The following is a 25,968-nucleotide window of genomic DNA, read 5'->3' on the forward strand; positions in this document are numbered from 1 at the left end:
TTATGCAAACTCACGCACAATTTTAGGCACGACGAAACACAGGTTTAAAATCATACATCACCACGCACGTAATAGGGTACTTCGGAGAAAACCCAGACCGGAAGTCAGCAACAGAACGGGAGAAACAAAAGAGCGTCGGGAGGCTGTGCTGAGCGGTAGTGGGGGTCGAAATCGGCGGAGTGGGGGTGAAGGCGGCGCGCGCATGCTGTCCCCACCCCGCCGATTTCGACCCCCACCACCGCTCAGCACGGTCTGACGACGCTCTTTTGTTTCTCCCGTTCTGTCGCTGACTTCCGGTCTAGGTTTTCTCCGAAGTACCCTATTGTACATAAACATTTAGTGTGCACCCCATCGAACACCATTGCTGCGCCGCGAACCCACCGAGGATGAAGTCCGGGCCGTGGCCGTTGCGGCTCGCGTCGTCCAGCAGGTACAGCAGGCCGTCCGGCTTGAGCATCAGCTCGTCCACCGTGCCCTTGTTGTTGTAGTACTGCAGCGGCTGCAGCGGGATCTCCTCCTCCTCTTGCTCTTGCTGCAACAGGCGGTACGTGAAAATTAACAACTTGACTCAAGGTACGCCCACCGGACTTCCGTTTCCCAGCAACACGGGGAGATGTACGTTCTTCGTCTCGTACTGACTTTTTAACTCTTGCCAAAAAGTTTTTAGTGCAAATGTAATATTCACTATTTTCTCTTTAGCTATGCACTATTTTGTTCAATTTTTAATGTATTTAGGCCATTAAACCTGACTTTTTGTCGTTTACAATGTACTTTTTAATTTCTACATGATCTAATGACAATCAAAATTGTGCATAGTCAAAGAGAAAATAGTACATTTAACCACGTTTGCTCAAAAAGCGCTATAGGCAAGAGATAAAAAAGTCCATATCGGTCTGAGAGTGTCATTCAATGCGAATGAAACAATCAAGGGAGGTGTTCTGGTCGAAGACACTTACCATTTCCCAGGCGAACGACCGCTGGCCGTAGTGGTAGGTCATCTGCTCGTTGAGGGTGTTGATGAAGAGGGTCTCCAGGGTATTCTTCTGCTGGTGGCACTCGAAGCCGAACATGTCCGTGATACTCACCACGTGCTTGTCGCCACTGGAGGAAGGGAAAAATATATTTTTCAATCCGCCGATATTCACACTAAATGTTTATGTACAATTTTGCACGTGGTGATGCATAATTTTAAACTTGTGTACCGTCGTGCATAAAATTGTGCGTGAACTTGCATCAATTTATGCATATTTACGCATGATATTATGCAAATTCCAAGTATGCACAAAATCGTGCAAGTTGCGGCACGTACAATATTCTGCCCAAACATAAAGTGTGTTCTTCGAGATTTTTTTAACGATGACTTTAAGACCAGCAAGCTATGAAAATTGCCACACAAAGGTATGGCCATGTTAGTATGTAAATTGTTTCAAAATTTGACTTTAAAAATCCCCCTTTTTTGGCCCTACACGGTGAAAACGAAACCTGGTATTTCTAGGAATTGCATGGAAATCGCCTATGTCTCCACCATGGGCTTCCTGGCAAAACCAGGTTCCGTTTTTGCCGCGTATTGCAGCGAAACGTACAAGATGGCCCTGTTGTACGACAGCTTGAAGTTGATGGTGTTGACCATCCAGTCCACGAGGCGCGAGTAGAGCGCGCGCGCCATCACGTCGCGTGCCTGCACCGCCTCCTCGCGCGTGTGGCGCCGGCGCTCGGCCGTGCCCTTGTGGATCACGCAGTAGTTGGTCAGCGCCCACACGAACTTCTTGTCCTCCACGCAGAGCAGGTCGGCCACTGCGGAGAAGGAGAGAGAGGGGTGCAAAATTTAAGACGGCTTTGTATCAACAACCAAACGGACGTTTCCTTGCAAAAAAAAGAAAGAAAAAAACACGAAAAAAAAGGAAGAAAAGAAAAGGACCTAGCAGGACTAAGTATTTTCCGGGTTTAAGTTACGAACACCTTGGCGAACTTTCTTCTTCGCATTGCAAAATACTAAGTACTTCGATCGTCACGAAGCAAAAATTTCATTACATTGCAAAGAAATGGTTTGTAACGTGGCCAGGTAATAGTTCGCAATGCGTCAAAAAAAGTTCGAAAGAGTGTTTGTGGTCGGATAAACACTTTCGCGAGGAATTTTTAGTGTGAAAGGTGCACCTTTGTTGGCCACGTCCGTGTTCTCCACGTCGGCGAAGTTGTCCTCGTTTTCGACGAAGGTGACTTCGCCCAGGATGAGGATGGCGGCGAGCGTCCTCCACAGCGTCTCCCGCTGCTCCTCGTCGAAGTCCAGGTCAATCAGGAACTGGCGCAGCTTCTCGTAGCGCGCCACGTTGTTGTCCGGCGTGTTGCGGGGGTCCTTGTCGCTGCACGTCTCGCCACTGTAACAACAAGAAAGGCCACTCTCAAAAATGGTCGCGCAACCCAACAAATTTTAATTATAACCGCGGAACACTGCGAGAAAAAAGCACGGAAAATGTACGGAACATGCCTGGTCAATAATTAGACTGGACCGTCCCTACATGTCCTACTACGGAACTTCTGTACTTTTTTTTCCGCAGCCGCCTACAAAAGTTCTTATGGGACAATACGAACGTTCCGTACTTTTTCCCGTACTTCCGTACCATTTTCGTCTGTACATTTTCCGTACAAAACTACGGAATATTTTGCAGTGAAGGAAGGGGGAGCTTTGGAATTTTCGAACCTGGCTCGCAGATAGCGATAACCGCGACCGGGCTCCAGGTGGTAGCGGTCCAGTGAACTGGAGGCGGCCATGGCGTCGTAGAAGTAGTAGAACACGTGGAAGTTGGCGTTGCCCTTCTGGCTGCACAAAACACATTTCGTTGGTGACATCACGAAGAACTGGTGCCAAATTTGAATTATTTGTCACCTGCTCCGAACAGTTAAGGGCATGTGACACTTAGGATGAATTTGTTACGCAGAATCTAAGACAAATTCGGTATGTAGAACGACAAAATTGGCACTAAGCAGAACTTAAGACAATCTTTTTACATGGAATCTGAGACAAATTTCGTATGCAAAATCTAAGTCAAAATCGATATGCAGAATCTAAGACAAATTTGTTACGCTGAATCCAAGACAATTTTTTACGCGGAATCTAAGATTAAAAAAGTGTCCCATTCTACCATTGGTGTACAATGAACTTTACCGAAGGGCACCATAACTGAACCATTGCAGTACGACCTAGGACAGATTTGTTGCGCAAGCAGAATCTAAGAAAAATTTTGCTGCGCAGAATCTAAGTCAAAATTGTTACGCAGAATCTGAGACAAAGTTGCTTTGCTCCGCTGATCTTAGGCCTAAATTGTTACGCAGAATTTTAGACTAAGAGACCCTTTCAGTCGTCGCCGATTGAAGATCGGAAGTAATCCAAAGGCCAGGAACCAGTACGAACGTTCCTTCCGGTCCCTGGCTATTTGATTACTTTCGTTCTTCCCTTAGCGACAACTGAAAAGGTCAATTTAAAATACACCAGAATTGTTTACGCAGAATGAACGACAACTGTGTTACGCTGAAGCGAAACAGTAAGGGTACTCCAATGAATCTTGAAACGGTAGAAGAAGAACAAAAGGAGGCCATAAAAACAGCTCCTGCGCATGTACACCGGGTGGTTGGGGAACATCTGCGCATGCGCAGAAGCCTTTTATTGGGGTTAACTTTTGTTCTTCTTCTTCCGTTTCGAGATTCATTGGAGTACGCTGTTCGTGCGAAATTGCGTACCACTCGGTGGTGACGCGCCACTTCTCCAGCTGGTACAGCCAGATGATGGCGCCGCTGGCCTTGCCCGTGGCCGTGAACGTCACCTCCAGGTGGTGCACGTGTCGCGTCGAGCTGGGGTTGAGGGGCGTGGCCGCGTTGCCCAGCGCCTGCACCACGCTCACCGCCTTCTCCACGCGCTCCGAGGCGCCGTTGCCGCTCTGCCACCGAGACACCAACGTCAAACACACATGGGAGACGCACGGTCTCCAGGCGGAAAATAACACTTGAGGCCTCACAGTAAAAACCCTACGAAGAATCGCTCTGTAGTACGAAGAAAATGAAGGCATGAAGAAAATTCCTTCGTTATACGAAGCATTTCATCATATTACGAAGCAATACTACAACGCCTTCATTTTCTTAGTAGTCATGAAGCAAATGCTTCGTAGGCTTTAAAGAGTGCTTCCATCTGCAATATAGTGACAGAAAGCTGACCCCCACAGTGGGCCAGAAGGCCGGCACAGGCGTCCAAAGCTCTAGAAGCGTTTAGAGCTCCAGAGTCGCTAAAAAGGACTCGAACCGAACGTGTGATCCCACCAATAGATTGATGGATTCCTCGTTCGGAAAGCAATCTATTGGTGGGGTCACACATTCGGTTCGAGTCCTTTTCAGCGACTCTGGAGCTCAGAACCTGTCTGGGATCTTGACCGCCTCCACGGGTCTTCTAGCCCACTGCGCCATAGATACGCGCCTAAAAGGGAGTCTAAACCCCGCAAAAACAGCCAAAAATGCCCCCAAAAATGCCAAAAACATGGTGGAAAGCCGAGCCGACCCACCTTGCCGAGGAACAGCAGGTGGGACAGCATGTGCTTGAAGTTGGTCGTCTTGCCCGACATGGTCTCGCCGGCCAGGATGATGCGCTGCGGCTCCTCGTTGTGGAACACGTCCTGGTACGCCGAGTCCGCCACGGCGTACACGTGCGGCTGGTTGTCGGACCGCGACTTGAACTGGTACTTGCACTGCCGCTGCTTGCCGTACATGTTGGGCACCTCCATGTTGGGGTTCAGCACGACCAGCACGTCGCCGACGAACGTGTGGTAGAAGCCCTTCCGGTAGCGCTCCTCCAGCTCGCGCGTGATAGTCTCGTCCGACAGCACCTCCATGGCGGCCAGGTCCTCCACCACCATGGGGTCCACGGCGTCCGTCTGGTCTTTCTGCGCGGAATAAGCAAGACAGAGGACTTGTTTACACCACCAGATCCATGGGCAAGTTTCCTTGCTACCGCAGGAGTTCACGCATGTGCAAAATAGTGCTTCGCCTAATCTGGATCTGAAGACTTCACTTATAATGAAATTTCAGACTGGGTACGGTCTCACGGTCTCAGACTGCCCTGTCTGGCATTTCAGACAAGCGTTTTGAAGTTAATTGGGGTTTCAAAACGTCAAGTTTGAAAAAAGTCGTCTGAATTTTCAGATTTTTTTAACAGTGCGCCGACGTTTAAAAAAAGGCATGAAGATGTGGGGTCAAAATACTCTGTCCCTTACCCTTATGAAGCCGTCTCGAACGAGCACCTCGTCGAACCGCCTGTCCCGCATGGTCGGAGACACGGACTGGGCGATCATCTTCAACTCGGTCTGGAACTGTCAACGCATAGCCAGTTGACCAAAGCCGCAGTTTCAAGTATGTATTCAGTTTGACTGGCTTCAAATGTAATTTTCAAGTCCCGCGAGGAACACTTACGTGGTCGTCGCTGTCGGGCAGTGCCGTGATGAAGGGGTGCTCCATTAATTCCGCCATAAAAGGTCTGTTCTCGGGGTTCTTCTCCAGGCACCTGCAAATTGGACAATGATCAGTACCAATTTTTAACTCCTTTCAGTTGATTCTGGACCCTCTGTGCTCAGTCCAACACCAACCGCATGCAAATAAGAGACACACTGCAAGAAAAAGTATGAATAGTACAACGAAAGTACAACAAAAACTGTACAATAAAAGCACAACAGGGATAGCATAAAGTACAACGAGCAACAATTATAACAATTGTTGTACTTTGAAAGCAGGGATCCTTAACTTACCTCATAAAGGCATCATCATAACGTTATCATAAGAGTTAAAGTTATAACCCTTAACTTCTAACATCTTTCCAAAAGGGTAGGCTATTTTTTTATGTCTCGAATTTGTGTGGATATACTTTTGCAAGTACTTTCATAAGTCCGTACCCTTAACCTTAAGCGAACATTGTCTTATGTTACGTTATGAAAGCAGTGTTGGTTATATGTTAAGTTAAGGATCCCTGTTTGAAAGCTTTCCTTATTCCTGATTAAAAATAATTTGCCAGGAATTGGTGTACTTTTGTTGTGGTTTTTTCTTGCAGTGCAGCTGCGACACCTCAACTCACTCGGCGATGAAGTCATTGTAAAGCTGCGTCCAGTTGGCGGGGCGGTACAGGTTGGGCGGAGGGTTTCGCAGGATCTGGAACAAGGCCCGGGTCGGGTGCATGTCCTGGAGCGGGGCCTTGCCGTCGCCCAGCTCGATGGCGGTCATGCCTGCAGCAAAACAATCAATCAGAACAAGAACGCCGTGACGAAAGATCCCGGAAAATACATTCCGAAGCCCCTTTGAACAAAGTATTTTGAGCATACCGAGGCTTACAAAGAAAATACTTCGTAATTTACGAACTATTTCTTCGTATAACAAAGTATTTTAGTTTGTTATATGTATGCTCAAAATACTTCGTAATGTGTTAAGAGTGCATTGGCGTGCTATAAACCTGCGAGATATTTACGCAGAGTAGAATCAGGAGAGACTTTAAAATTTTTCCAAGAGAATTTTCCCAACAAAGTCTCTAAAAATTTCCAAAAGATGTTTCGTAATAGTGGAAGACATTTAAGTCTCTTTGAACGAACCGATAGACCAAACGTCGCACTTGTTGTCGTAGCCGTCACTGTCCTCCTTGTGCGTGTTGGAGCACGACACCACCTCGGGGGCGAGCCAGGCTGGGGACCCAAGGCAGGACGACCGGCGTCCCATCGTACTGTCCAGCTCTCTGGAATGGAATTTGCACCACAAATGACGTAACACGAATCACAGTTCGTGGGACACTTCACCGCTGAGGTAGAAAAGTACCCGACTACAATCCTTCTTCAGAGGACAAATTTTGATAAATCATTTTTGCGAAACTTGAAAAATTCTCAACACTTGTTCCAGATTTACAGTAACTACTTTAAACTTTCAAAAACAAAATACCAAAATTTTTTAAATAAAAATGTGTATCTATAAAATGATACTAATGATACAAGCATACTCGTCCAAAATGCATACCTTGACAGGCCGTAGTCCACCAGCTTGACTTCGCCGTTGGCGTTGAGGAGTATGTTGCTGCCGCGCACGTCCCGGTGCATGACGTGGTGCTCGTGGAGGTGCACCAGGGCCTGCAGCAAGCGGCACGAGCTTGTAAGTTTAGCAAACGCGATACAGCTACCCGTGAAGTGTGTTACGAAATTTTGTATCAGTTGCGTAACACTTTGAAAAAAAAAATGACTGGTGACTGGTAGCACAAATTTGCATTGATTTCTTTCTTAGATTGATGGTAAAGTGCAGCAGAGTTTTGACTTAGTACTATCACTGCACGGCATTTCTCACACTGCGAGAAAAAAAGTACAGAAAAAGTACGGAAAATGTCTGGTCAACAATTTGCCTGTACAATTTTTCCGTACCCAATTACATGAGTTGTTATGGGACAAGTACGGACGTTGCGTACTTTTTTTCCGTACCTCCGTACTACTTTCGTCGGAACATTTTCCATACAAACACTGCGGCAAAAAGCTACGGAAAATTCTGTAAACAGCTTGTGGTAGTTCTTCGTAGCCCCCTTGTCAATATTTTCCGTAGGCTCTTATATTCCGTAGGACCGCACTCCGTAGGACCTTACAGTGTTCTCCGTAGGACTATACAGTCTTCCAGGCCCTACGGAGAAGACTTGCGGTCCTACGGAGAATACTGTTACAATTTCACTCTCGCGCATGGCCACGGGTCGGCGCGTGGTTGGGCTAAGGCCGCTCTCCCTCGCAATTCAGCAGTCACCTCTAGCCTCTTCACTACCTTTGCAAGTAGGAGTCTACTGCCGTGTTCCTAATTTTTGAGACGATCCGTTGAGCGTCTACGATAAACCGATGGCAAAAGTTCGCCGATTTGAGTTCTACTCTACAGAGTGGCATTATTTAGTGCGACTGTTCAATGTCTTCGTACAACTTAGTCTGATAAAATAGACCGACTGGTATCATTTTTCATACAACATGTTGATCTGAAAATTCAGACTAACGTCGTCTGAAACTTTCAGACCGCGAAGTATGAAAGTTTTGGTATGAAAATTCAGACTGAATGTAAGTAAATCGACTTCTTACAAAAAATTATGAATTTTCAGTAATTTTTTTAACAGTGTACGACCCTACGGAGAATATTGATAAGAGGGCTACGGAGAATCCGGGCAAAAAAGTTAACTGAATTTTCCGTACCTTTTTGCCACAGTGAAAGTACGGACTTTTTTTTTACACTGTAGCATGAAAGGAGAGTAAGTACCTTGATGGCGCACTTGATGATGTACGCGATGTGGTCCTCGATCATCTTCTTGTTCTGGTCCAGCAGCCCGCGCACCAGGTCCGTGACGGGGCCGTGGGCGCACAGCTCCATGGCGAACCACACCTGGTCGCCGTCGTCCGCCCGCCGCGCGAACGCGCCGTAGAAGTCGGGCAAGTGCGGGTGGTCGCTCAGGTCGCGCAGCACGTGGTACTCCTCGCGCGCGTCGTCCAGCTTGTCCTCGTCCACCTGCAGGATCTTGACCGCCACCTTCATGTTGCCTGGAACACGAGGACGCCGTCAAACCCTCTTTAAAACGGCCACGGAACGGTGGGGAGGGCGGCAGAGGCGACGGAAGTAAGCGCGGCCGTTGGTGATTGCTGCAAGCTCGGGGCGAGTGAGAGTTCTTCACTGTAAAATCTCAAAAGAACAAAAACGAAAAAAAACTAAACGAAAAAATAAACCTCTGTGCTTCAGAACCGAAATTATGCAGAAAATGACGGGAAAAGTACGGAACTTCCGAACAGGTTCATCATAGTGATAGAAGCACCTCGTGTAGGTAAAGAGGACCTGATCGGAACTTTTGTGGTTCGTGAAGTGCGAACGCTCCGGAGAAATTATTGACCACAAATTTTCCGTACTTGTCCTGTCAAAACTACGACACCTACTCGCTGCCTCACCCGACTGCTGGTTTCGAACGCTTTATACTGCAACCTCACTGCACAGTTTGTTTACTAGCGGTGATCCACGCACTGCTGCGTCATTGTTTAACAGAACTGAGACCTCATTTTCTTTTTAAAGAGGAGATGCAAATAACTGGTCGGTTCATAATTTCCCAACATTAAGAAAGCGAAGTCGTTGCCCCAAGAGCCCAAAATGTGATGATTAATTTGGTGCATTCAGGACATAATACCTATGTGGATAACCCCACAGACAAACTGTGCAAGTTGATGTCCATTTAAAATTTCTTACCATGATGAGTTCTGTGATGTTACGATAAGGTCGCGAACCTCATGGCTCGTAACATGACATGGACCTGTACATCTATTGTATTTCACGCGGATTAGAATATCCAAGAAAACTCAGCCATCGAAGTCAAACATTGACGTTAACTAAAAGTTCATTTAGATTTGATTTTTCACTGGGAAAAGTTTAAAGTTCAGCATGTAAAATTTCTCTCAGCTTTGCCGCAGGGCCTCTTTGCATTAGAACCCATTCAAACGTTCAATACGTCATCGCGGGCTGTATGCAACTATAGTTCAAAGTGGGTATCTGCCTGCTTGGCGAACTCAACAGCGTAGTCAATACACTCTCTTTAGAGTGTACCCACGAGCACACTCCCTGAAGTATGTACTCCCTAGAGGGTCTGATCAATTGACTTCGCAGAGTAACTGCGCAGTGACTCCGCAGACCTAAATGGGTAAGAAATTTATAATGTACATCTTTCGTTGCGATGCTTTTACCATTTCTATCATAAAAAACACTGTCAAGAAAAGAATACATTGTTTCTTTTTCTTTTGCAAAACAAACAGGATAAAATTGAAAACATGGTTGTCTACGAAACGAACGCGCCTCCGGACTCACGCTTCCTGGCCTTCTGCTGCCTGACGTGCTCAACCGTCCTCACAGCGAAGTAGGCCACAGGGATCACCTTGATGGCAACCTTGCGACCTGAAACACCACAAGGTGCGCTGCCACGTCGTCGTCCCGTCCCGACCCGCAAAACCGAACGAGCCTAAGCAAAACCACGGCAGAAAATACAAAACCGCTACGAAGAAATACTAACTAGACGACGTCCCTCGGACAACGAAACAAAAAATGCACGCCAAAAGTCAAAAGAGAGCGACGAAAACAACATGACACTAAACACAATCTACAAAAAAAAAAGCTCACAGAGGAGTCCTGTTGTGACACAGTGAGGGTGAGGGCGAAAACTTGAGTAAAATGCACGTCAAAATGAATCAGGTTCGCTGGCTGATGGACAATAGCAACCTCGGAACAAAGTACGGACCAACACCCCATTGGAAAAAAAATCAGAGACCAAAGTCCAAAACCGAAGTCCAAAACCAAAACCAACCGCCCTTGGCTGGGGCATTTTCTTTGCGAAAAAATAATGAATACGCGTACATGGAGAGCAGTAGTATTGCCATATTTTTAACTTGGGAAAAAAGAATTGGCTGGCCGATATGAAAGGGTCAGGAAACCTTCGCCGCCACTAAGCACGGAATATGTGTTTTCTTTCTCGAATTAATTTTGATCCAGAACCTTCGGAGGGCGCAAGACGCCAAGCAAACTCACCTGCTTCCGTGTCCTGCGCTTCGTACACGGTCCCGGACAGACCCTTGCCGATGACGTCACCCAGGATGAAGCGGTCCCCGGGGTCGGGCAGCGCCGACAGGCTGAACTCGGACGCAGGCGGCCCGGACCCCGCCATGGTGACTCAAGGCTCGGCCGCTGCGGGAAGGCGCCCGTCACACACCAAAATGATTTTGAACAAATTTTGTTCAGAGACGTCACAGTTTTTTTTTTTTTTTAGCGCAGATCAACTTTTTGTACAAATTCGTACAAAATGAATCAAAAAATTGGAAAATATGTGCAGTTTTTCGGATGTAACTCGTACATATAGCACAACTCGTTCGAATTTTGTACACAATTTTACTCAAAATTGGGGTAAAATGTGCAGATCGTCGTATGAAGAGCGAACGAAAAGTTCATCTGCACAAATGAAATTCGGGGACACGCGAAAAAAAGACTGCGGCGTCTTGTACAAAATTGGACAAAACATTTAGTGTGCACACTCCACGGGCAGCACGGCTCGCTGCAGCGATCATCCCCCGATTGCCTACCTCTCGGGATTAGGCACCTAACCTAACCTTGCGCAGCAACACACCGACCTAGCTCGACACACGGATCCGCCCTCACTGGGCGGCGGGGCCGCTGGCAAGGCCTACAGTCCGAGGTGAGGCGCGGGGCGCGGCGGAGGGAGGCGGCCGGCCAGCCACCACCGCAGCGCACCACACACTGACCCGACGGGGCGCGGCCGCGACCACCTTCACCCCCCCCCCCCTTTTCTCCCGGAGACGGCAGGCAGAGTCGCGCATTTCGTAACCATCGAGGGTTATTGGGACGAGCTGAGTAACGAATTGTGTATGCACAGGTTTACTTTCACTTAGTACCCGCCTGGCTAACCTACTTGAGCACTGAGTGCACACTTTTCTTACGATAGTGTGCACTGAATAAAACGTTACGTTTTCAGTGTGTGTGTGTGTGTGTGAAAGTGGCCGGGCCGGTACACCCAAAAACCGACATCGGGATGAAACACCCAAAGGCAAACCCTATCGCGTAAAAATTTGTCGGAGATATTGGAGTATATTTCTTGTGGATGAATTTTTTGTACACTTAGCGTAAGAAAAACTGAACACTTTTATCCATTTTCGTGCAAAATCTCGAGAACAAAATAGATCATCGCATTCAAAATTTGTTCAAAAACAAGTGTCATACGAACAAAAATGAGGTTGGTATTGTGCCTGCGCCATTACCTATTCGTAATGTGGGAACTTTAATTGGAGCCCAGAATAATAAACAAGCGCCATCCATCGCGGGACTTTTGATCGGACGAGGTAGCCGGGAAGGCATCTTCCCCCAGGAGCCGCGAGAGTAGCACAAGGCACGCGGATTTGAGGGCGCGAGGGCTGAGAGGGTGGGGGAGGGGGGTGAAGCCTTAGTCTGCTGAGGTCAGGGAGACGAAGGGGTGACCGTAGAGTAGGCACCTGCTGGGCACCGTCTGCGCGCGGCGGGCCGGCTATCACTCTACAATGCAAAACCATTACAAAACTGACCGATTGATAGAAAAGCCAACGCTTATACATTCGGCCCCCATATTAAAAGGTGGAGAGGAGTGCAACAGCTCGCATGATAAAAATGCAGCAAAAAACCGGAGCAGCGGACGGCAAATGAAATTTGACCGATTACGCGATACTCCGGACTGATTTTAAGATGTGGTTGACATCAAATTGACACCGCGTTAACACGAGAGAGGGTGCTCTCGACATGAGCCCCGTGAGCCTAACAAAGCCGTATGGAAGGCCATGTAAAAGACAGACGACCGTCCATGCTGGTTGTCCATAAGATTCCCTGCAGAAGCGCCGCGCAACCGAAGGAAGTGTGCTGGGTACCGGTTTACTGGCCCCGTGAGCCCCTGCGGACCATTCGGGGGCCCAGTCCCCGCGGCTGTAGGACTCTGCCCGCGACCAGCCCAGTCCGCCCGTATCGACCACGAAGCCCCACTGACACATGCCAACACCGCTAGAGAAGGGCCCCGCACCACTGAGCCCACCCCGGGCGGGGCGGCGACAAGCCCCGCGGTCTCCGTCGCTCTGTCTCTCTCGCACCCGAGCGGGACGCCCCATGAGTGCGAGAGAGACAGAGCGACGACGAAGCGATCCTTCGGAACGAGCTCGCTGCCCACCACAACCTGGGGCCCGGCCCTCTACCGGGAGTGCAGTCTCTCAGTGCACACACTGCAAAGTGTCCACAATAACTGGGCTGCCACTGGGGTGTGCCACGCATAATTTAACAGCATAACCTCCGTTACCCTGGGCTATGTCACTGTCCACGACTGTTATGTGACTTTTTTTTCATTTGACATGAGAGTTGGACTTAGCGAATGGCTGCATGGCTCGCTGGTTTCCTACAATTGAAATGCAAGCTTTTTCCAGTGAGCCCCTGTGGCCTGTATCTTCCTAACCGTACATACGATATGACTACTTGCCTTTCATATGCATGTGTGTAATCGTATGAAATCTTGTAGAGGAAGATTTACGATTTACTTTTGCGTAATGAAGTATGGCCCGAGTTGCATCTATAAGCTCATCTTTCAATTCTTTTTTGAAAAAAAAAAAAAAAAAGCGTTCTAAATAGCTCCACTGGTTCCACCCACTCTCCCTGAAATCAAATTTGGGTGATAAAGTATACCTCGCCCAAAATAGGGTATTGATCATGACTACACTCTAAATGTAGGGTGTCCAGAAACTGGGCGCCTTTGTCGCCTGCTCCACTTTTTAGGGTGCCAAATGTCGCCCAGTTTCTGGGCACCTTTGTCGCCTAGTCTCGGGGTGGGCAAACCATTAGGGAACCTGTCTTCACCCATGGCTCAGCAGCGACTAAGGTGCCAAAGGTGCCCAGACTCTGGGCACCTTAGTCGCCCAGGAACTAGACATCTGTGCATGCTCTACCATGGGAGAGGGCCGGTTACTGCATGATTTAGTCCACCCCGAGACTGGGCGACAAAGGTGCCCAGGAACTGGGCGACATTTGGCACCCTAAAAAGTGGGGCAGGCGACAAAGGCGCCCAGTTTCTGGGCACCCCATATTTAGAGTGTATTTGATTCCCAGTATGGATGAGCGAAGGGTGTGCGCGCACGCGCGGCGCGACTTCCCGGGCCGCGCGGGCGGTGGCGAGGCCTGCAGGGTCGGTGGTGTGCGAACGCGACACACGTCAACCTGCATCGGATTACGAGGCAGGCGCGGCTCAGCGGATTGGGGACGCCAGCCCAAGCACTGCCAAAACCCGCGGGCGACACCATCCCGACCGAATCGATGATGACGGCAACGTGTCGCTGCGACGTGTCAAAGGCAACAATGGTAAATGAAAACATGGAAATTTCTCACTGTGGCAAAACTCTGAGGAAAATCTGTGAACAAACTTGAGGCAATTCTCCGTAGCCCTCTCGTTAAAATTCTTGATAGGGACGGGACCTTGCCATATTTGCCGCAAGACCATGCAGGCTCCTAGAAAACTGTGAGGTCCGACGGAGAAGACTTGAGGTCAGACAGAGAATACTGTGAAGTCCTACGGAGACTGATGACAAGAGGGCCGCAGAGAAGCTTGGCCAAAAGTTAACAGAATTTTCCGTACTTTTTTCTATCACTAAGATTGGAGAGTTTATCAAGAGGTTGTGGGCCGCAGGAGGAAATCTCGTCTTCACTAATAACGCGTGACCAATGATCGTCAGTTTGCGTTTGCGTGCAAACCGCTGGGAAAGAACACTTTGTCCCAAACACGCAAAATCTTCCTTCAAGAACAATTTAATGATTTTCTACTCAGAACGCTGTCCAGCACTGTGATGACCTTACGAACTCTTTTAGGCCCTACAGAGAAAAGCAGCTTGTTCGCGGCAAAAACAGTGTCCTGATTTCCCAGGCCTACCCTGGTTAAATGACCTCTTTTTCCAGAATGGGCCTGGGAAACCCAGACATTGTATTTGCCGTGCCGTAAAGTATTCTGAGCACACATAAGCTTACACCAAAGAAAATACTTCGTATTTTAGGAACTTTTTTTTCGTGTAACGAAGTGAATTACCTTTGTACTACGTATGCTCAAAATACTTCGTAAGATTTAAAGCGTGAGGGTCGTAAAATTGGAAGCCCACGTGCAGGAGCACCGAAGTGATGATTTGAAAGCAGCCCGCGCCTCCCGCCCGCAAGGTCTCTCACTGCGAGGGGTATCGACGCTTCCCCACTCCCTGTAAATCCCACTGCGGCCGTCCGAGAGCGCCACCGGTCCGCGTTTGATACCGAAAGCCAGCAGCTCTGCGGGCAAGAGTCCTTCTGCCTCCTCCACTTTCGAGCCCTCACAGGTGAAACTAAGGCGTAACATTGCGTATTTTGTGAAGCGGAGCGTTGTTTCGCTATCGCACTGTTTTGGGCGTATGTGCCTCGTAAACGGTTGCGTGTAAAAATGTGATGCAGCACAGGATGAGTTGAAATAAGAAGAAAACAAGATCCTCTGCATAAAATTTTATATCTAGCCAGGTCTCGTCTCTCAAGTTCAACACCAGGACTGCGCTGCACAGTGGGCCAGAAAACCAGTAGAGGCGGCCAAAGTTCTAGACACGTTTTGAGCTTCAGAGTCGCCTAACGGGACCCGTTGTCGTTGGTGGGGCCACACGTTTGGTTCGCGTTTGGCAGCTCTGTACCTCAAAACGCATCTAGAGTTTTGGCCACCTCCTCCACCGGTATTCTGGCCCACTATGCGCAGAAATGGAATTGGATCATTTGCGGTCTACGGCCTGTCAGTGACGTGCTGAGAGTGCAGCGCGCCTGCAGGTTCGGCAACCCTTCGCCCAGGCGCGTGGACCGGCTGCGTACCTCGCAGGCGCCTTCCAGTGTCATTTGCAGTCGTCACTTCCCTTTGAATACTTTCAGAGTAGGAAACCGTTGTATGGGGAATCGATGAGCCAGAGGCATCAGTAGTTCGATTTGCAACACAGTGAATCAAAACGCTATGAACTTATCCTTACGATCGATGCGTCCCGAAAATGCTGTGCACCTGAGCTAAGGATACTTCACTTGGGATTCAAAAACACTCTCTGTGCGGACTAATAAGCGTATTATAACATGTTTATTTGTATTACAAACATAAATATCAATTTCGTCTAGACAAATCTATCAAGCTTCTCAACAAAATTCTATTAATGCGCACAAACGTCTTGAATTTGATTGAAGGATGACAGCATCGCACCAGTGCTGTGAAAACTGGTTCAACCGCATTGCACTAATGGACGGTACACTCACGGAGATTCTAGGTGCAAATTCAGAGTGCACTTGGCTGAGCCTTCTGTCGTCAGGCCCTCCACAGGGGGCCCAGAAAACCGGCGGAGGCAGCCCAATCCCGGACGCGTTTGGAGCCGCAGAGTCGCTTACTGGGGCTAGAACCAAACGTGTGATCCCACCTATGGATCGCTCTCCCCCATTTAGCATCTCATGAGCTCAAAACGCGTGCGGAATTTTGACCGCCTGCACACCGGTCTTCTGGCCCACTGTGCTCTCTTCCATCGGACCCGCCGTCGAAAGTGTTCCCAGCCAGCCGTACTTCTACGTGGAACTTGTCACAACAACTTCGCCCCATTCTCTTTATCCCGCTTTCATCGCCAAAGAAAGGATGAAGGCCCGGGCCGTCGGCACGTCTGTTGGGCCAGCGGAGCGCTCTTGCACATAATCGCACCGAGTCGCTCCGTCTCTGTCGCACTCATGGTGCCCTCCGTGAGGGTGCGAGAGAGACAGAGCGACGGGACCGCACTGCATTCACTGATTACCGGCGCCCTCGAGCGTGCCGCGGTGTGCCGGCCAAACTCGCAGTGCTGCGTCGCCGTGCGTTAATCAAGTAAACACTTCCCGGAACGCTGAAGCGCCTCGGCTCCGCAGGCTGTGGTATACTTTGGTCGCTCTGTCTCTCTCGCACTCACGGGGAGTCCCGCTGTGGCGCGAGAGAGACAGAGCGACGAAGCACGCGGGCCCCTTGGCATTAACCACGTTTTAATGGAGTTTCACAAAGATCCCTGCTAATCCATTTTGGCCCAATGCCCCTCCCCTCGCCGCCACCTCGACGCACCAGAGGCAGCCTGCAGTTCCCAAATGCTCTCTCTCTCTCTCTCTCTCTCCCTCTCGCACGCCCACGCAACGCCCCGTGAGTGCGAGAGAGACAGCGACGGGAGCACCCCTCAGCCGGCCGGCAATGGCAGACTCAGTGAAAAGCCGTACAAAAGCAAGCAGACGCGTGAAATCGATTCGAGCGCCGCGACCACTGTCCGAGACTTGTCCGAGCGCGCCGCCCATGGCCGCCTTGGCTCGGCCGCCCCGAACGGGCGTATCGCGCCGGTTTTATGGCCAGCAGCAGACTGGTTCCGAGTCGATTTCGTCGCTCTGTCTCTCTCGCACTCACGGGGCGTCGCGTGTCGGTGCGAGAAGGACGGAGCGACGAAAACGACTCCCGGAAACAGCCTGCTGGCCACTTGGTCACGGCGACCCAGGTCGGACAACCCCCGCCCCGCACCCCCTGCCCTGGATCCGTTCGGGATGTTCGTACACCCCCTCGTTCAATCCGCCCCCTCTGCCAGTTCCGAAAATATTTCGAGGAGGGTCCAGCAACTACTTACCACTTAAATAATTTTCTAAAAAGTGGAAAGTTGATGACTTATAAGTAGCTGAAGTTCATTGCCATGGAATGTTCCCCGTACCTTTTGGCACCTGCACGGAAGATTGCTGTCGAGAGTCACACGTCTCGCCATATTTTGGCGCGAAGTCTTTCCATCCAATTTCTGCAGTGTGTTTGGCGACTCTGGAGCTCAAAACGCGTCTACAATATTGTCCACCCCCAACTGGTCTTCTGGCCCACTGTGTGGCGCTCCCTCCGCTGCCCCCGGGCCATGGCCAAGCCACCCAAAGCCTCGTTTCCATAATTTGAGCTCATTTGCAAATAACTTGTCCAGCTTGTCGCCGCTTTGTATGGGAAGCCCTTATCTGGAGCATCGCCGGCCTGGAGGGCCGCCAGTGGAGGCCCCGCTTCTCGGAACCCGCGAACTAAAATTTAATATAACCCAAATTAAAAGCTTAATAAACTTTTTATAAATTTTGTATTAAAAGTTAATAAGGCTGGTTAAATATAATTGAATAAGACTTTATAAAAGTGCATTAACTGGAGGCATGAACCTTGACCCATGTTCATTCAAGAGCAACATGGTTGCCGAGTATTAATAAAGATTCAATAAAATTTTATAGTGTTTTATTTGATTAAATCTAGTTTTATTTGGGCCCATTTTATTCAGTTATATATATTATATTAAGAAAATAATTCTTATTTGTTCTTTATATGTGTTTAATACAGACTGTTCAGAAAAGTTGCTGAATAGCTCACTGGCTCCAGGGAAATGGCATGGGTACAATAGAACACAGTAAATGTCATAAATTCATTTAATGCCAGTGCACACTTATAACAGACTATTTACAATCAGTCTTCAAATGAGAAAACTCGACAAGACCTTTGACAAGTATCATTACTCTAAAACAAACATTAATTGTAATGCCAGTCGTGCAAACTAACAATAGAACAGGTATTAACTATCAGTCTTCAAATGAAAACACTCATCAATGTCTTGTCGAGTTTCATTACTCTAAAAAAACATGAATTCTTAATGCCAGCAGTGCAAATAATAGAATAGGTATTTACAATCAGTCTTCAAATGAGAAAACTCGACAAGACCTTGACGAGAATCATTACTCTAAAACAAACATGATCAAAGATTATAAATTGTTCTCAGAGTTCTCAGCGTTCCCTAATCTCTGTAATTCATTTAGCCTCACAGCAATGCTTTGACGAATTTGGGTTTCATCCTTCTTCCTCATAAAATGCTTTTTCTTCTGAAAGATTAATGACTGACCTGTAAAAAGAAAGAGAAGAAGAAATTTAAACACTTGATTGAAACATTTTAATGATTAGGATAAAATGGCTGTCAACTTACAGACAATGGCGTTGATGCCCTTTGGGTCTAGAAATGGTTTCACTGCTGTAGCTCCCTGCCCAGCATAGGCGGCCTTCCCCTTGCCCCTTGGAGGCAGCCCAGAGACTGATGAAGACAAGAGAGCTTCTCTAGTGAAAACACCCTCAACCAGTCGGCGAGCTACCATAGTAGCAGAGGAACCGGATTCTGCCCTTGAGAATTGCAGAGCACAGCAGTAGACTCCTGAGTTCTCGTACAACTGAACAGCCTGTGAAAAGAAAAGAAAAAGCACCATTACTTTATTGAACAATAACACTATCAGTGAATGCAGCAAGCTCAGTCTCAGCCAATGTTAAAGTTTAAACAAAACTAATGCAATAAAAGTATTGCAAAAAAAAAATCAAACTAGGTTATGGGACTACTATTGTGATGGCACATGTGGACTGGAGAGGAGGAGACTGACAGTGAGATGGAACAACTAAAAGTGGAAGGCTTACCTCATTTGGATCAAGTGGCGCCTCGGGGAACAGGTACTGTTGTCCAGCAAATGGTTCCACCTTTCCAATCACTCTGTGGAATCTGAAGAGTTTCTTCTTAGTATATGAAGAGCTGGTGAGAGGTGTTGAGTTAGCAGATGGTCTCGCAACAGAGTCGGAAGTCCTAAAGCTGTTGCAGCTGCTGAGGGGCTGAGACGAGCCTCCGGACGCAGAGCTAGCACTCCTGCCGCTTGCCAAATCCTCCAAACTAGTCTTGCCATCAGCTAGTTTACTCAGCATTTCGGAATCAAATCTCATCATTAACTGAAACAGACAAAACCGTAATAAATAAAGATGCGAGATTAATTCTACACAGCACTAGGAGAAACAATATACCTTAGAAAGCAAATCCTGATTGCTCTCGCTGCTCTTCATTGATGAGACAGAATCCACCTCAGTGGTCTCGACAACCACATCATCTTCCTTTAAAGTAGAAAATGTGCTATTATTTAAACGAATACATGAAGTGAAGGGAACAAAGACTTTTAAATCACTTCACTTACATTGGATTCAACATCTGAACCGTCTGAGACAATCATGTTGCGACCTCGCTGATAACTGAAATTCTTCAGAAGTTCTCTCTCCGTGATACGAGCAGGCTTCAAATCCTATTCATTGAAAGAATTATAACAAAAATAATGTAACCATGATGTAACATAACCTAGCCAGATTACTAACCTTGCTGGGCTTCTTGGGAAGAGATTGAGATTTCAATAGACTTTGAGCTGGGTCCCTCCCCCGGCATTTCCGTGGCGAGTTTTCATGGAATGATCCAGAATTACGTGTCTTCCTGGATAACCTATGCAGGCGACGGGCTTCCTCATGACACAAATCCGCATTCACTGTAAAGACATAGCACAGCATTAGCTTTAAATTCAAAGACTAGAGGCCAGAAGAAGAAAAGAGAGAAAAAGAATGAAGGGGGAGAGGCCGGGGGAGGTTAAGAACTATTTGGGATTGAATTGAGAAAACGTGACAATAAGATGGACCAGATTAACAGACATGAACCACATACATGCAAATCCTAATGTCAAGGCGGATGTCTACAACTAGAGCCGGAAGAACTTAAAACAACAGGAAGCCGGAAGGCGATGTCAGCATTGGAGGTTAAGGAGCTTCGGCACGTGGAATGAGAGCACGAGTAAGGTTATGCGCTAACTGCATTGAACGATCGGTACTCACCACTGATGAAACGCACTATGCCTTCCAGCCGCTGTGTTTTCGACCAGTTGAACTTGACCTTATCTCCAAGGCTCAGGGGTTCGGAAAAGATAACAGAATCCTCTTCCACCACACAGAAATCTCGAGGCGTCTCGATGACCACAAACACATCCTCGCAGTTCGAACCGTCGGAGGCCATGGTGGCAGGTAACACACTGAGAATAGCAGGAGCGAAATGCAGGTTCCAACGGAACACTTTGTCGTACGAAAAAGTAACTTCGAACCGGTCCAACTTCGTCTTAAATCCCTGTGGTGACGTCTCCGCCATGTTGCCTGTCGAGTTCGAGTTCGAGATTCATTCGAGAGCTCTATCGGCAGAGCCAACAGCTAAAAAAAAAAAAAAACTTTTAAAACATTAGCGCGTTTTTGTACAGTTTGTCTTAATTGTTACCCTTGAGTAAATAAAATAGTAAATATTTACTCTTAAAATTGCTACTGAATCCCTTCTGGGTGTCTAATGCAGACGACAGACTTCCATTTCATGCAAAGCGTTGGCCATACCGGAGCGCTGAAGCGCCTCTCCCCCTCCCCTCCCCCTCATCGAAAGTGAAAGTTCATAAACATCTGACCGCCATGCCACGCTGAGGGAGGTGTGCCGGAGGGTGACTGGCTACTTCGCCATTAATTTTTATTTTGACATGCCGTTCACACATTTTAAACGTGAGTACAAGTCGAGGTTTAGTCAAGTTTCGGGATGCTGATTTCGCTTTCTGACTGGAAACAACAGCTGACTCGCTTCTGTTTGGTACTCTGTTATAGGTTAAACCAGTGGCTTGGCAGCTAGCAGTGCAATGGATAACTCACTCTTATTTAAATACTTCTCCACCTTTGTCACCGCCGAAAGTGGGATGATCACCTGCGTGTTCTCTCATTGCACCATGCAGCCTTCCCATCAAACGCAGAAAGTGGCGAGTTTGTAATGCTGACCATTCTGTGAGTATTGGTGATGCTGCATCTTCTGTTTTTTTTCTGTTTTGAGGCATTCACTTACTTTCCATATCTTTTCAGCCATCTCTCACTGAGGTAGGCCCGCTTTAGAGGGACAAGCTGCCTCGTCTTGAATTTTTATCTTGGCATGCCGCCCACACATTTCAAAGGTGAGTACAATACTAGGTTTAGTCGAGTTTCTTCATGCTTTCCCGCAAGAAACCTTAGCTGACTCCCTTTGTTTGGTATTCTGTTATAGGTTAAACTAGTGACTAGGCAGCTAGGCAGCGCAATGGATGGCTTAGCCTCAAATATTTCACCACCTTCATCACCTCTGAGAGTGGAATTATCTCCCACTTCGTCTCCTAGTCCCTCAAGGAGCCCTCCCATCAAACGCAGAAAGTGGCAAGTGTTTGATGCTGTTAATTCTGTAAGTATTGGTAATGTTGCAATTTTTATTGTTTGTTTTTTTTACATTTGCAGGCATTTACTCACTTTGGCTATTTTTTCAGCGAACAAAATCAACAGCTGCAAGATGGGAAGCCATTGGTGTTGAAATGATGGAGGAAGTGCCCATTGAAGCAACTTCTCCGAATCATTTAGTGTTCTACGAGCAGTGCAATGTTGACCAAGACATCAGTGAAGATCACTCCAGTGTTGACAGTGTTTCCGAGTTTGACAGCAGTACATCACCTTCTGCGGAGTCTGAGGGATCGTCCAATGAAAGTGAGCTCTGCCCCTCTAGTTCCAATTCAGAATGTGATGTTCCAGAAGAAGTGGAATGTTCTCTTGATTCCAGTGCAGAATCGTGCCCTGCTTCAGACTCAGACTCTGACAAGGAAGATTTTTTTGAACTGTATTCTGGCTGTGATTTTAGTGTTGATGAAGCTGTTCTTGACATCCTGACTGACAGCATAAAGAATCGTGAAACTCAAGAAAGCTTGAAATGTCACTTTCAAACTCTTTTAAAATACTTGCCCAAGCGTAATAACATGCCAAAAACTTATTCACAACTAACAAACCATGTATTAAGGTTAGTGCCTGATTATTTTGAGAAACCTGTCCCATATTGTGGAGAGTGCTTGTTACTGTTAGATTCTGAGAATAGATGCCCTGTTGCTAGTTGTGAAAGTGAAAAGGTTTCCAACTTCTATATGTTTTCTTTGAAGGACCAGATTAGATTTTTTTTCGAACATGGTAATCTGGCATCTTTTTTAAAGCAGAGAGAGGCATCAGATGGGGTGATACGGGATATTACTGATGGATCTCAGTACATTAAAGTTAAAGTGAAAGGTGAATTTAGCATAACATTAATGATTTATACAGATGGAGTAACAATAAGGAAAAGTTCTAAAACCAAGTTTTGGCCCCTGATGGTTGTAATCTGTGAAGTTCCTCCACACATACGACATAGATTTATCATAATTTGTGGTATATGGTGTGACACAAGAGATGCACCAATGAACACCTTTTTGCAGCCAATTGTTGAACTTGTTAATGAAATAGATTCTGAAGGCGGTGTACTTTGGAAGCATCCTGACTCAGGAGAGGAGTGTAGATCTGTAGTTAGAGCACCTGTTATTTGTGCTGATGCCCCTGCAAGGGCCAAGATTCAAAATCTTATAAGTCATAATGGAAATTTTGGCTGTAACACATGTGAACAAACTATGGAAAAAATACCTCTTACTCGACAGGAATTGCGGCTGAAACGTAGGGGTGTCAAAGTTACCCGTAAGAGAGGTTTCATGTTTAAAGAAATACCAGCCACATTGCGCACTGATGAGAGAATGAGGCGGCAAGCCAGGATTGCTTTCAATACTCAAAAACCATGTCTTGGTGTGAAAGGCCCTACTATTGTGTCATGTCTCCCTGATCTTGATACTGCAAGATGTGTTTTTAGCGAGTACATGCATGGAGTTTGTTTAGGTGTGGTCAAACGCTTTCTAAACCTGTGGTTAACTGTTCCTGGTCCTTGGAATATTTCCCATTTTGTAAATGATATGGACAATTTTATGCAGAGTACAGCTCCTCCAAGTGACATTACTAGATTACCTCGTAATGTAAGTGACTTTAAATATTGGAAAGCCAGTGAGTTTAGGCATTGGCTGCTTTTTTATTCTTTACCTTGCATTTCAGGAAAACTGCCAAATCAATATGTGAAGCACTGGTCTCTGTTAGTGTTAGCAGTGTATCTACTTCTGCAGGAAGAGATAACTAGGCAAGATTTAAAAAATGCTAGGTTATTGTTAAGAGCTTTTGTCAAAGATGTTGGTAGATTGTACAGGCAGAGAGATAATACATATAATGTACATCAACTTCTCCACCTTGATTTATATGTGAAATGGTGGGGGCCTCTGTGGTGCACTGCAGCATTTTCTCTTGAAGGTTGTAATGGTGATGTGGTCAATCTCACCCATGGCACAAAAAATCCTGGTATAGAATTGATGAGAAATATTCGTTTAGTCCATGGAGTAGAGATTCTTAGAAGTATGGTTCACACTCAACGCACTGTAGGTAATGTTCCTAAAGATTTTATTCCAGTAAACAATTGTACTAGTGTTCACTTTCAGGAAGATGAACATGTTTTTCTTGATCATGGTTTGACTAATGTAACTGCCAATAATGTATATTCCTGTGTGAAAAGAGGCAGAGATTTTTTTACTTCTGAATCATATACAAGACAAAGAAAGCGATGTAACTACATAATCAAATTTAAAACTTCTGAATCATCCTGGGCTTATGGAGCAATAAGGTATTTTATTTCTCAAAGTGATGGTATTTTTGCAGTTGTGAAAAAGTTTAGAATCGATCATTCAAGGATGTTTTACATTGATAATTTGAGACTAGCTGTGAAGCACATTCTTCCTATTGACGTAACAGAAGATATTGTTCTAGTGAAAGTAAATGACATCGTAACCAAGGTTATAAGAGTTCATGACACAATTTGTCTTAACCCCAATCGGTATGAGAAGTATCTGTGATATTACAATTTAAGAAACATTTCTAGCCCATTTTAATACTGTTCAAATGTTTTATTCTTCTTTTAAATTCAATTACAATTGTAACATTAACTTATGACTCATAATTTTGTACTCAAATAACAAAGAATAAAAATGCATGAATAAAATAAGACATGTCTATTCTTCATTGTTGTTTTTCTTTCCTCCCCTCTCTTTTCTAAAAAGAAACGATTCAAACAGAGAGCATAGTCAGTCATAAAGATTAATTGACACCTTCTCAATGCAGACAACAATAAACTGTACCTTTCTCGAGTAGGTGGAGTGAAAAATTGGAGAGCCACCCTGACTGTTCTCAAGATCTTGAATCCGTTTCAGCATTGAGTCTCTCTCGCAAGCATTGCATGTAGGAGAAGTTGCATTTTCTATCACTTGATGTGCCTCGTGCAAAGCTGCTAATCCCCCTGGTACATTCTGTAGAGCCATTCGATAAACATGGCAATGCCACTCCATGTGCTTCAGAAGCTCTTTGGTTTGCTTGAGTTCATGGCGTAAAGAATCAATCTAGAAATAAAACAGTAATGTTCCACTCATGTTTACCTCTCCTCTGAGTATTACTAAACTGCGGTTATTATTGCTTACTCACTTGGCTTTCTGGGGATTCCGCCTGCTGGCATTCTTGCCCCGGCGTATCATCCCATTCCTCATGATGCCCCACCATGTAATCACTGCTGTCGCTGTCCATTATGTCAAGCTGTCAAGCTGCTGCCGGTAGCAAAATGTTGACTGACTGACCCGACTGACCGAGTTGAGTTGGTGACAGCCTCCCCGTCCCCCTCCCCTCCCTCCCGCAGCCCGCCGCCTTTCGCCGCTTGGTGCGGGCGGCGGCCTCCCTCGAGTCGCCACACAGAGCGCCTGCGAGGTAGGCAGCCCAACCGCCTGGACTGCAGCAGAGGTTTGCGGGCTGCCTAGGACGCCGGGCTGCAAACGACCCGGCTCTTTGAGCGTTTGCGTGTTGTGAAGCATCAGAACGCAAAACTTCTAAAGACTTAATTAGGACCAAATTAAACTTTAATAAGGTGGTTGAAACCATAATTCCCTTATAAGGTGCATTTTTATTAAAGAGAAAATTTTAATTTGGTTCAAATAAGTCCGGTAAAAACATATTAAGAAGGCCCATATAAGTTAAATAAGGAAAGCCCTCTTAATAAACTCTAAATAAAGCTTTAATTAAGCTTAAATATGGACCTTACATGGACTTATACAATAATATTAAATCCGTTTTCGCGGGAAAATCCACTCAATCTTCAAAAAAGGGGACCGACCGACTAAAAATTTTTATTCGCCCCATCGGTAGGTCTGGTCGAGACATTTCCGAAACTGTGCCGCAATCGGGTCTTCGTCACTGGCAACATCCTCAAAAAAACGATTAAATAGGCCTAAATTCAACAAAATCCACTCAATCTTCAAAAAAGGGGACCGACCGACTAAAAATTTTTATTCGCCCCATCGGTAGGTCTGGTCGAGACATTTCCGAAACTGTGCCGCAATCGGGTCTCCGTCACTGGCAACATCCTCAAAAAACGATAAAATAGGCCTAAATTCAACAAAATCCACTCAATCTTCAAAAAGGGGACCGACCGACTAAAAAATTTTTTTTCGCCCCATCGGTAGGTCTGGTCGAGACATTTCCGAAACTGTGCCGCAATCGGGTCTCCGTCACTGGCAACATCCTCAAAAAACGATTAAATAGGCCTAAATTCAACA

General features: G+C 46.6%; 4 protein-coding genes across 5 annotated transcripts in view; 1 reads left to right on the forward strand and 3 right to left on the reverse strand.

Moving 5' to 3' along the window:
- LOC117642969 (neither inactivation nor afterpotential protein C) overlaps positions 1-12,893 on the reverse strand; it is a 35,048-nt gene extending 22,155 nt beyond the window's left edge. Inside the window, exons 1-15 of the mRNA XM_034381606.1 lie at positions 12,878-12,893; positions 10,582-10,737; positions 8,287-8,564; positions 7,030-7,139; positions 6,615-6,754; positions 6,107-6,254; positions 5,452-5,542; positions 5,256-5,351; positions 4,548-4,925; positions 3,736-3,932; positions 2,699-2,818; positions 2,155-2,375; positions 1,584-1,794; positions 957-1,101; positions 382-532 (exon numbers count right to left, since the gene is read on the reverse strand). Of these exons, the coding sequence (XP_034237497.1) occupies positions 382-532; positions 957-1,101; positions 1,584-1,794; positions 2,155-2,375; positions 2,699-2,818; positions 3,736-3,932; positions 4,548-4,925; positions 5,256-5,351; positions 5,452-5,542; positions 6,107-6,254; positions 6,615-6,754; positions 7,030-7,139; positions 8,287-8,564; positions 10,582-10,717 (2,422 nt within the window). The 5' untranslated portion in view covers positions 10,718-10,737; positions 12,878-12,893. The remainder of the gene's footprint in view (positions 1-381; positions 533-956; positions 1,102-1,583; positions 1,795-2,154; positions 2,376-2,698; positions 2,819-3,735; positions 3,933-4,547; positions 4,926-5,255; positions 5,352-5,451; positions 5,543-6,106; positions 6,255-6,614; positions 6,755-7,029; positions 7,140-8,286; positions 8,565-10,581; positions 10,738-12,877) is intronic.
- A 5,126-nt stretch (positions 12,894-18,019) lies between these two features.
- LOC117642762 lies at positions 18,020-20,623 on the reverse strand. The gene is made up of 7 exons (XM_034381288.1): positions 20,279-20,623; positions 19,775-19,938; positions 19,600-19,704; positions 19,433-19,519; positions 19,058-19,360; positions 18,582-18,828; positions 18,020-18,500 (listed from the first exon to the last, which is right to left on the reverse strand). The coding sequence occupies exons 1-7, from the start codon at positions 20,583-20,585 to the stop codon at positions 18,364-18,366; spliced, it is 1,350 nt and encodes a 449-aa protein (XP_034237179.1). The 5' UTR covers positions 20,586-20,623; the 3' UTR covers positions 18,020-18,363.
- A 79-nt stretch (positions 20,624-20,702) lies between these two features.
- On the forward strand, positions 20,703-24,246 carry LOC117642758. Its single transcript, XM_034381267.1, has 5 exons — positions 20,703-20,977; positions 21,077-21,250; positions 21,326-21,414; positions 21,504-21,674; positions 21,757-24,246. The coding sequence occupies exons 4-5, from the start codon at positions 21,537-21,539 to the stop codon at positions 24,223-24,225; spliced, it is 2,607 nt and encodes an 868-aa protein (XP_034237158.1). The 5' UTR covers positions 20,703-20,977; positions 21,077-21,250; positions 21,326-21,414; positions 21,504-21,536; the 3' UTR covers positions 24,226-24,246.
- Positions 24,247-24,286: 40 nt separating this feature from the next.
- On the reverse strand, positions 24,287-25,041 carry LOC117642763. Of its 2 annotated transcripts, XM_034381291.1 has the most exons (3): positions 24,848-25,041; positions 24,508-24,765; positions 24,287-24,421 (listed from the first exon to the last, which is right to left on the reverse strand). In XM_034381291.1, the coding sequence occupies exons 1-3, from the start codon at positions 24,944-24,946 to the stop codon at positions 24,389-24,391; spliced, it is 390 nt and encodes a 129-aa protein (XP_034237182.1). In that variant the 5' UTR covers positions 24,947-25,041; the 3' UTR covers positions 24,287-24,388. The 2 variants fall into 2 exon arrangements, with proteins under 2 accessions (XP_034237182.1, XP_034237180.1); XM_034381289.1 differs by having other exon boundaries at positions 24,336-24,765.
- Between the last annotated feature and the right edge of the window lie 927 nt (positions 25,042-25,968).

Source organism: Thrips palmi, unplaced genomic scaffold (assembly GCF_012932325.1).
Source record: "Thrips palmi isolate BJ-2018 unplaced genomic scaffold, TpBJ-2018v1 HiC_scaffold_16, whole genome shotgun sequence".
In the NCBI taxonomy this organism is placed as follows: Eukaryota; Metazoa; Arthropoda; class Insecta; order Thysanoptera; family Thripidae; genus Thrips; species Thrips palmi.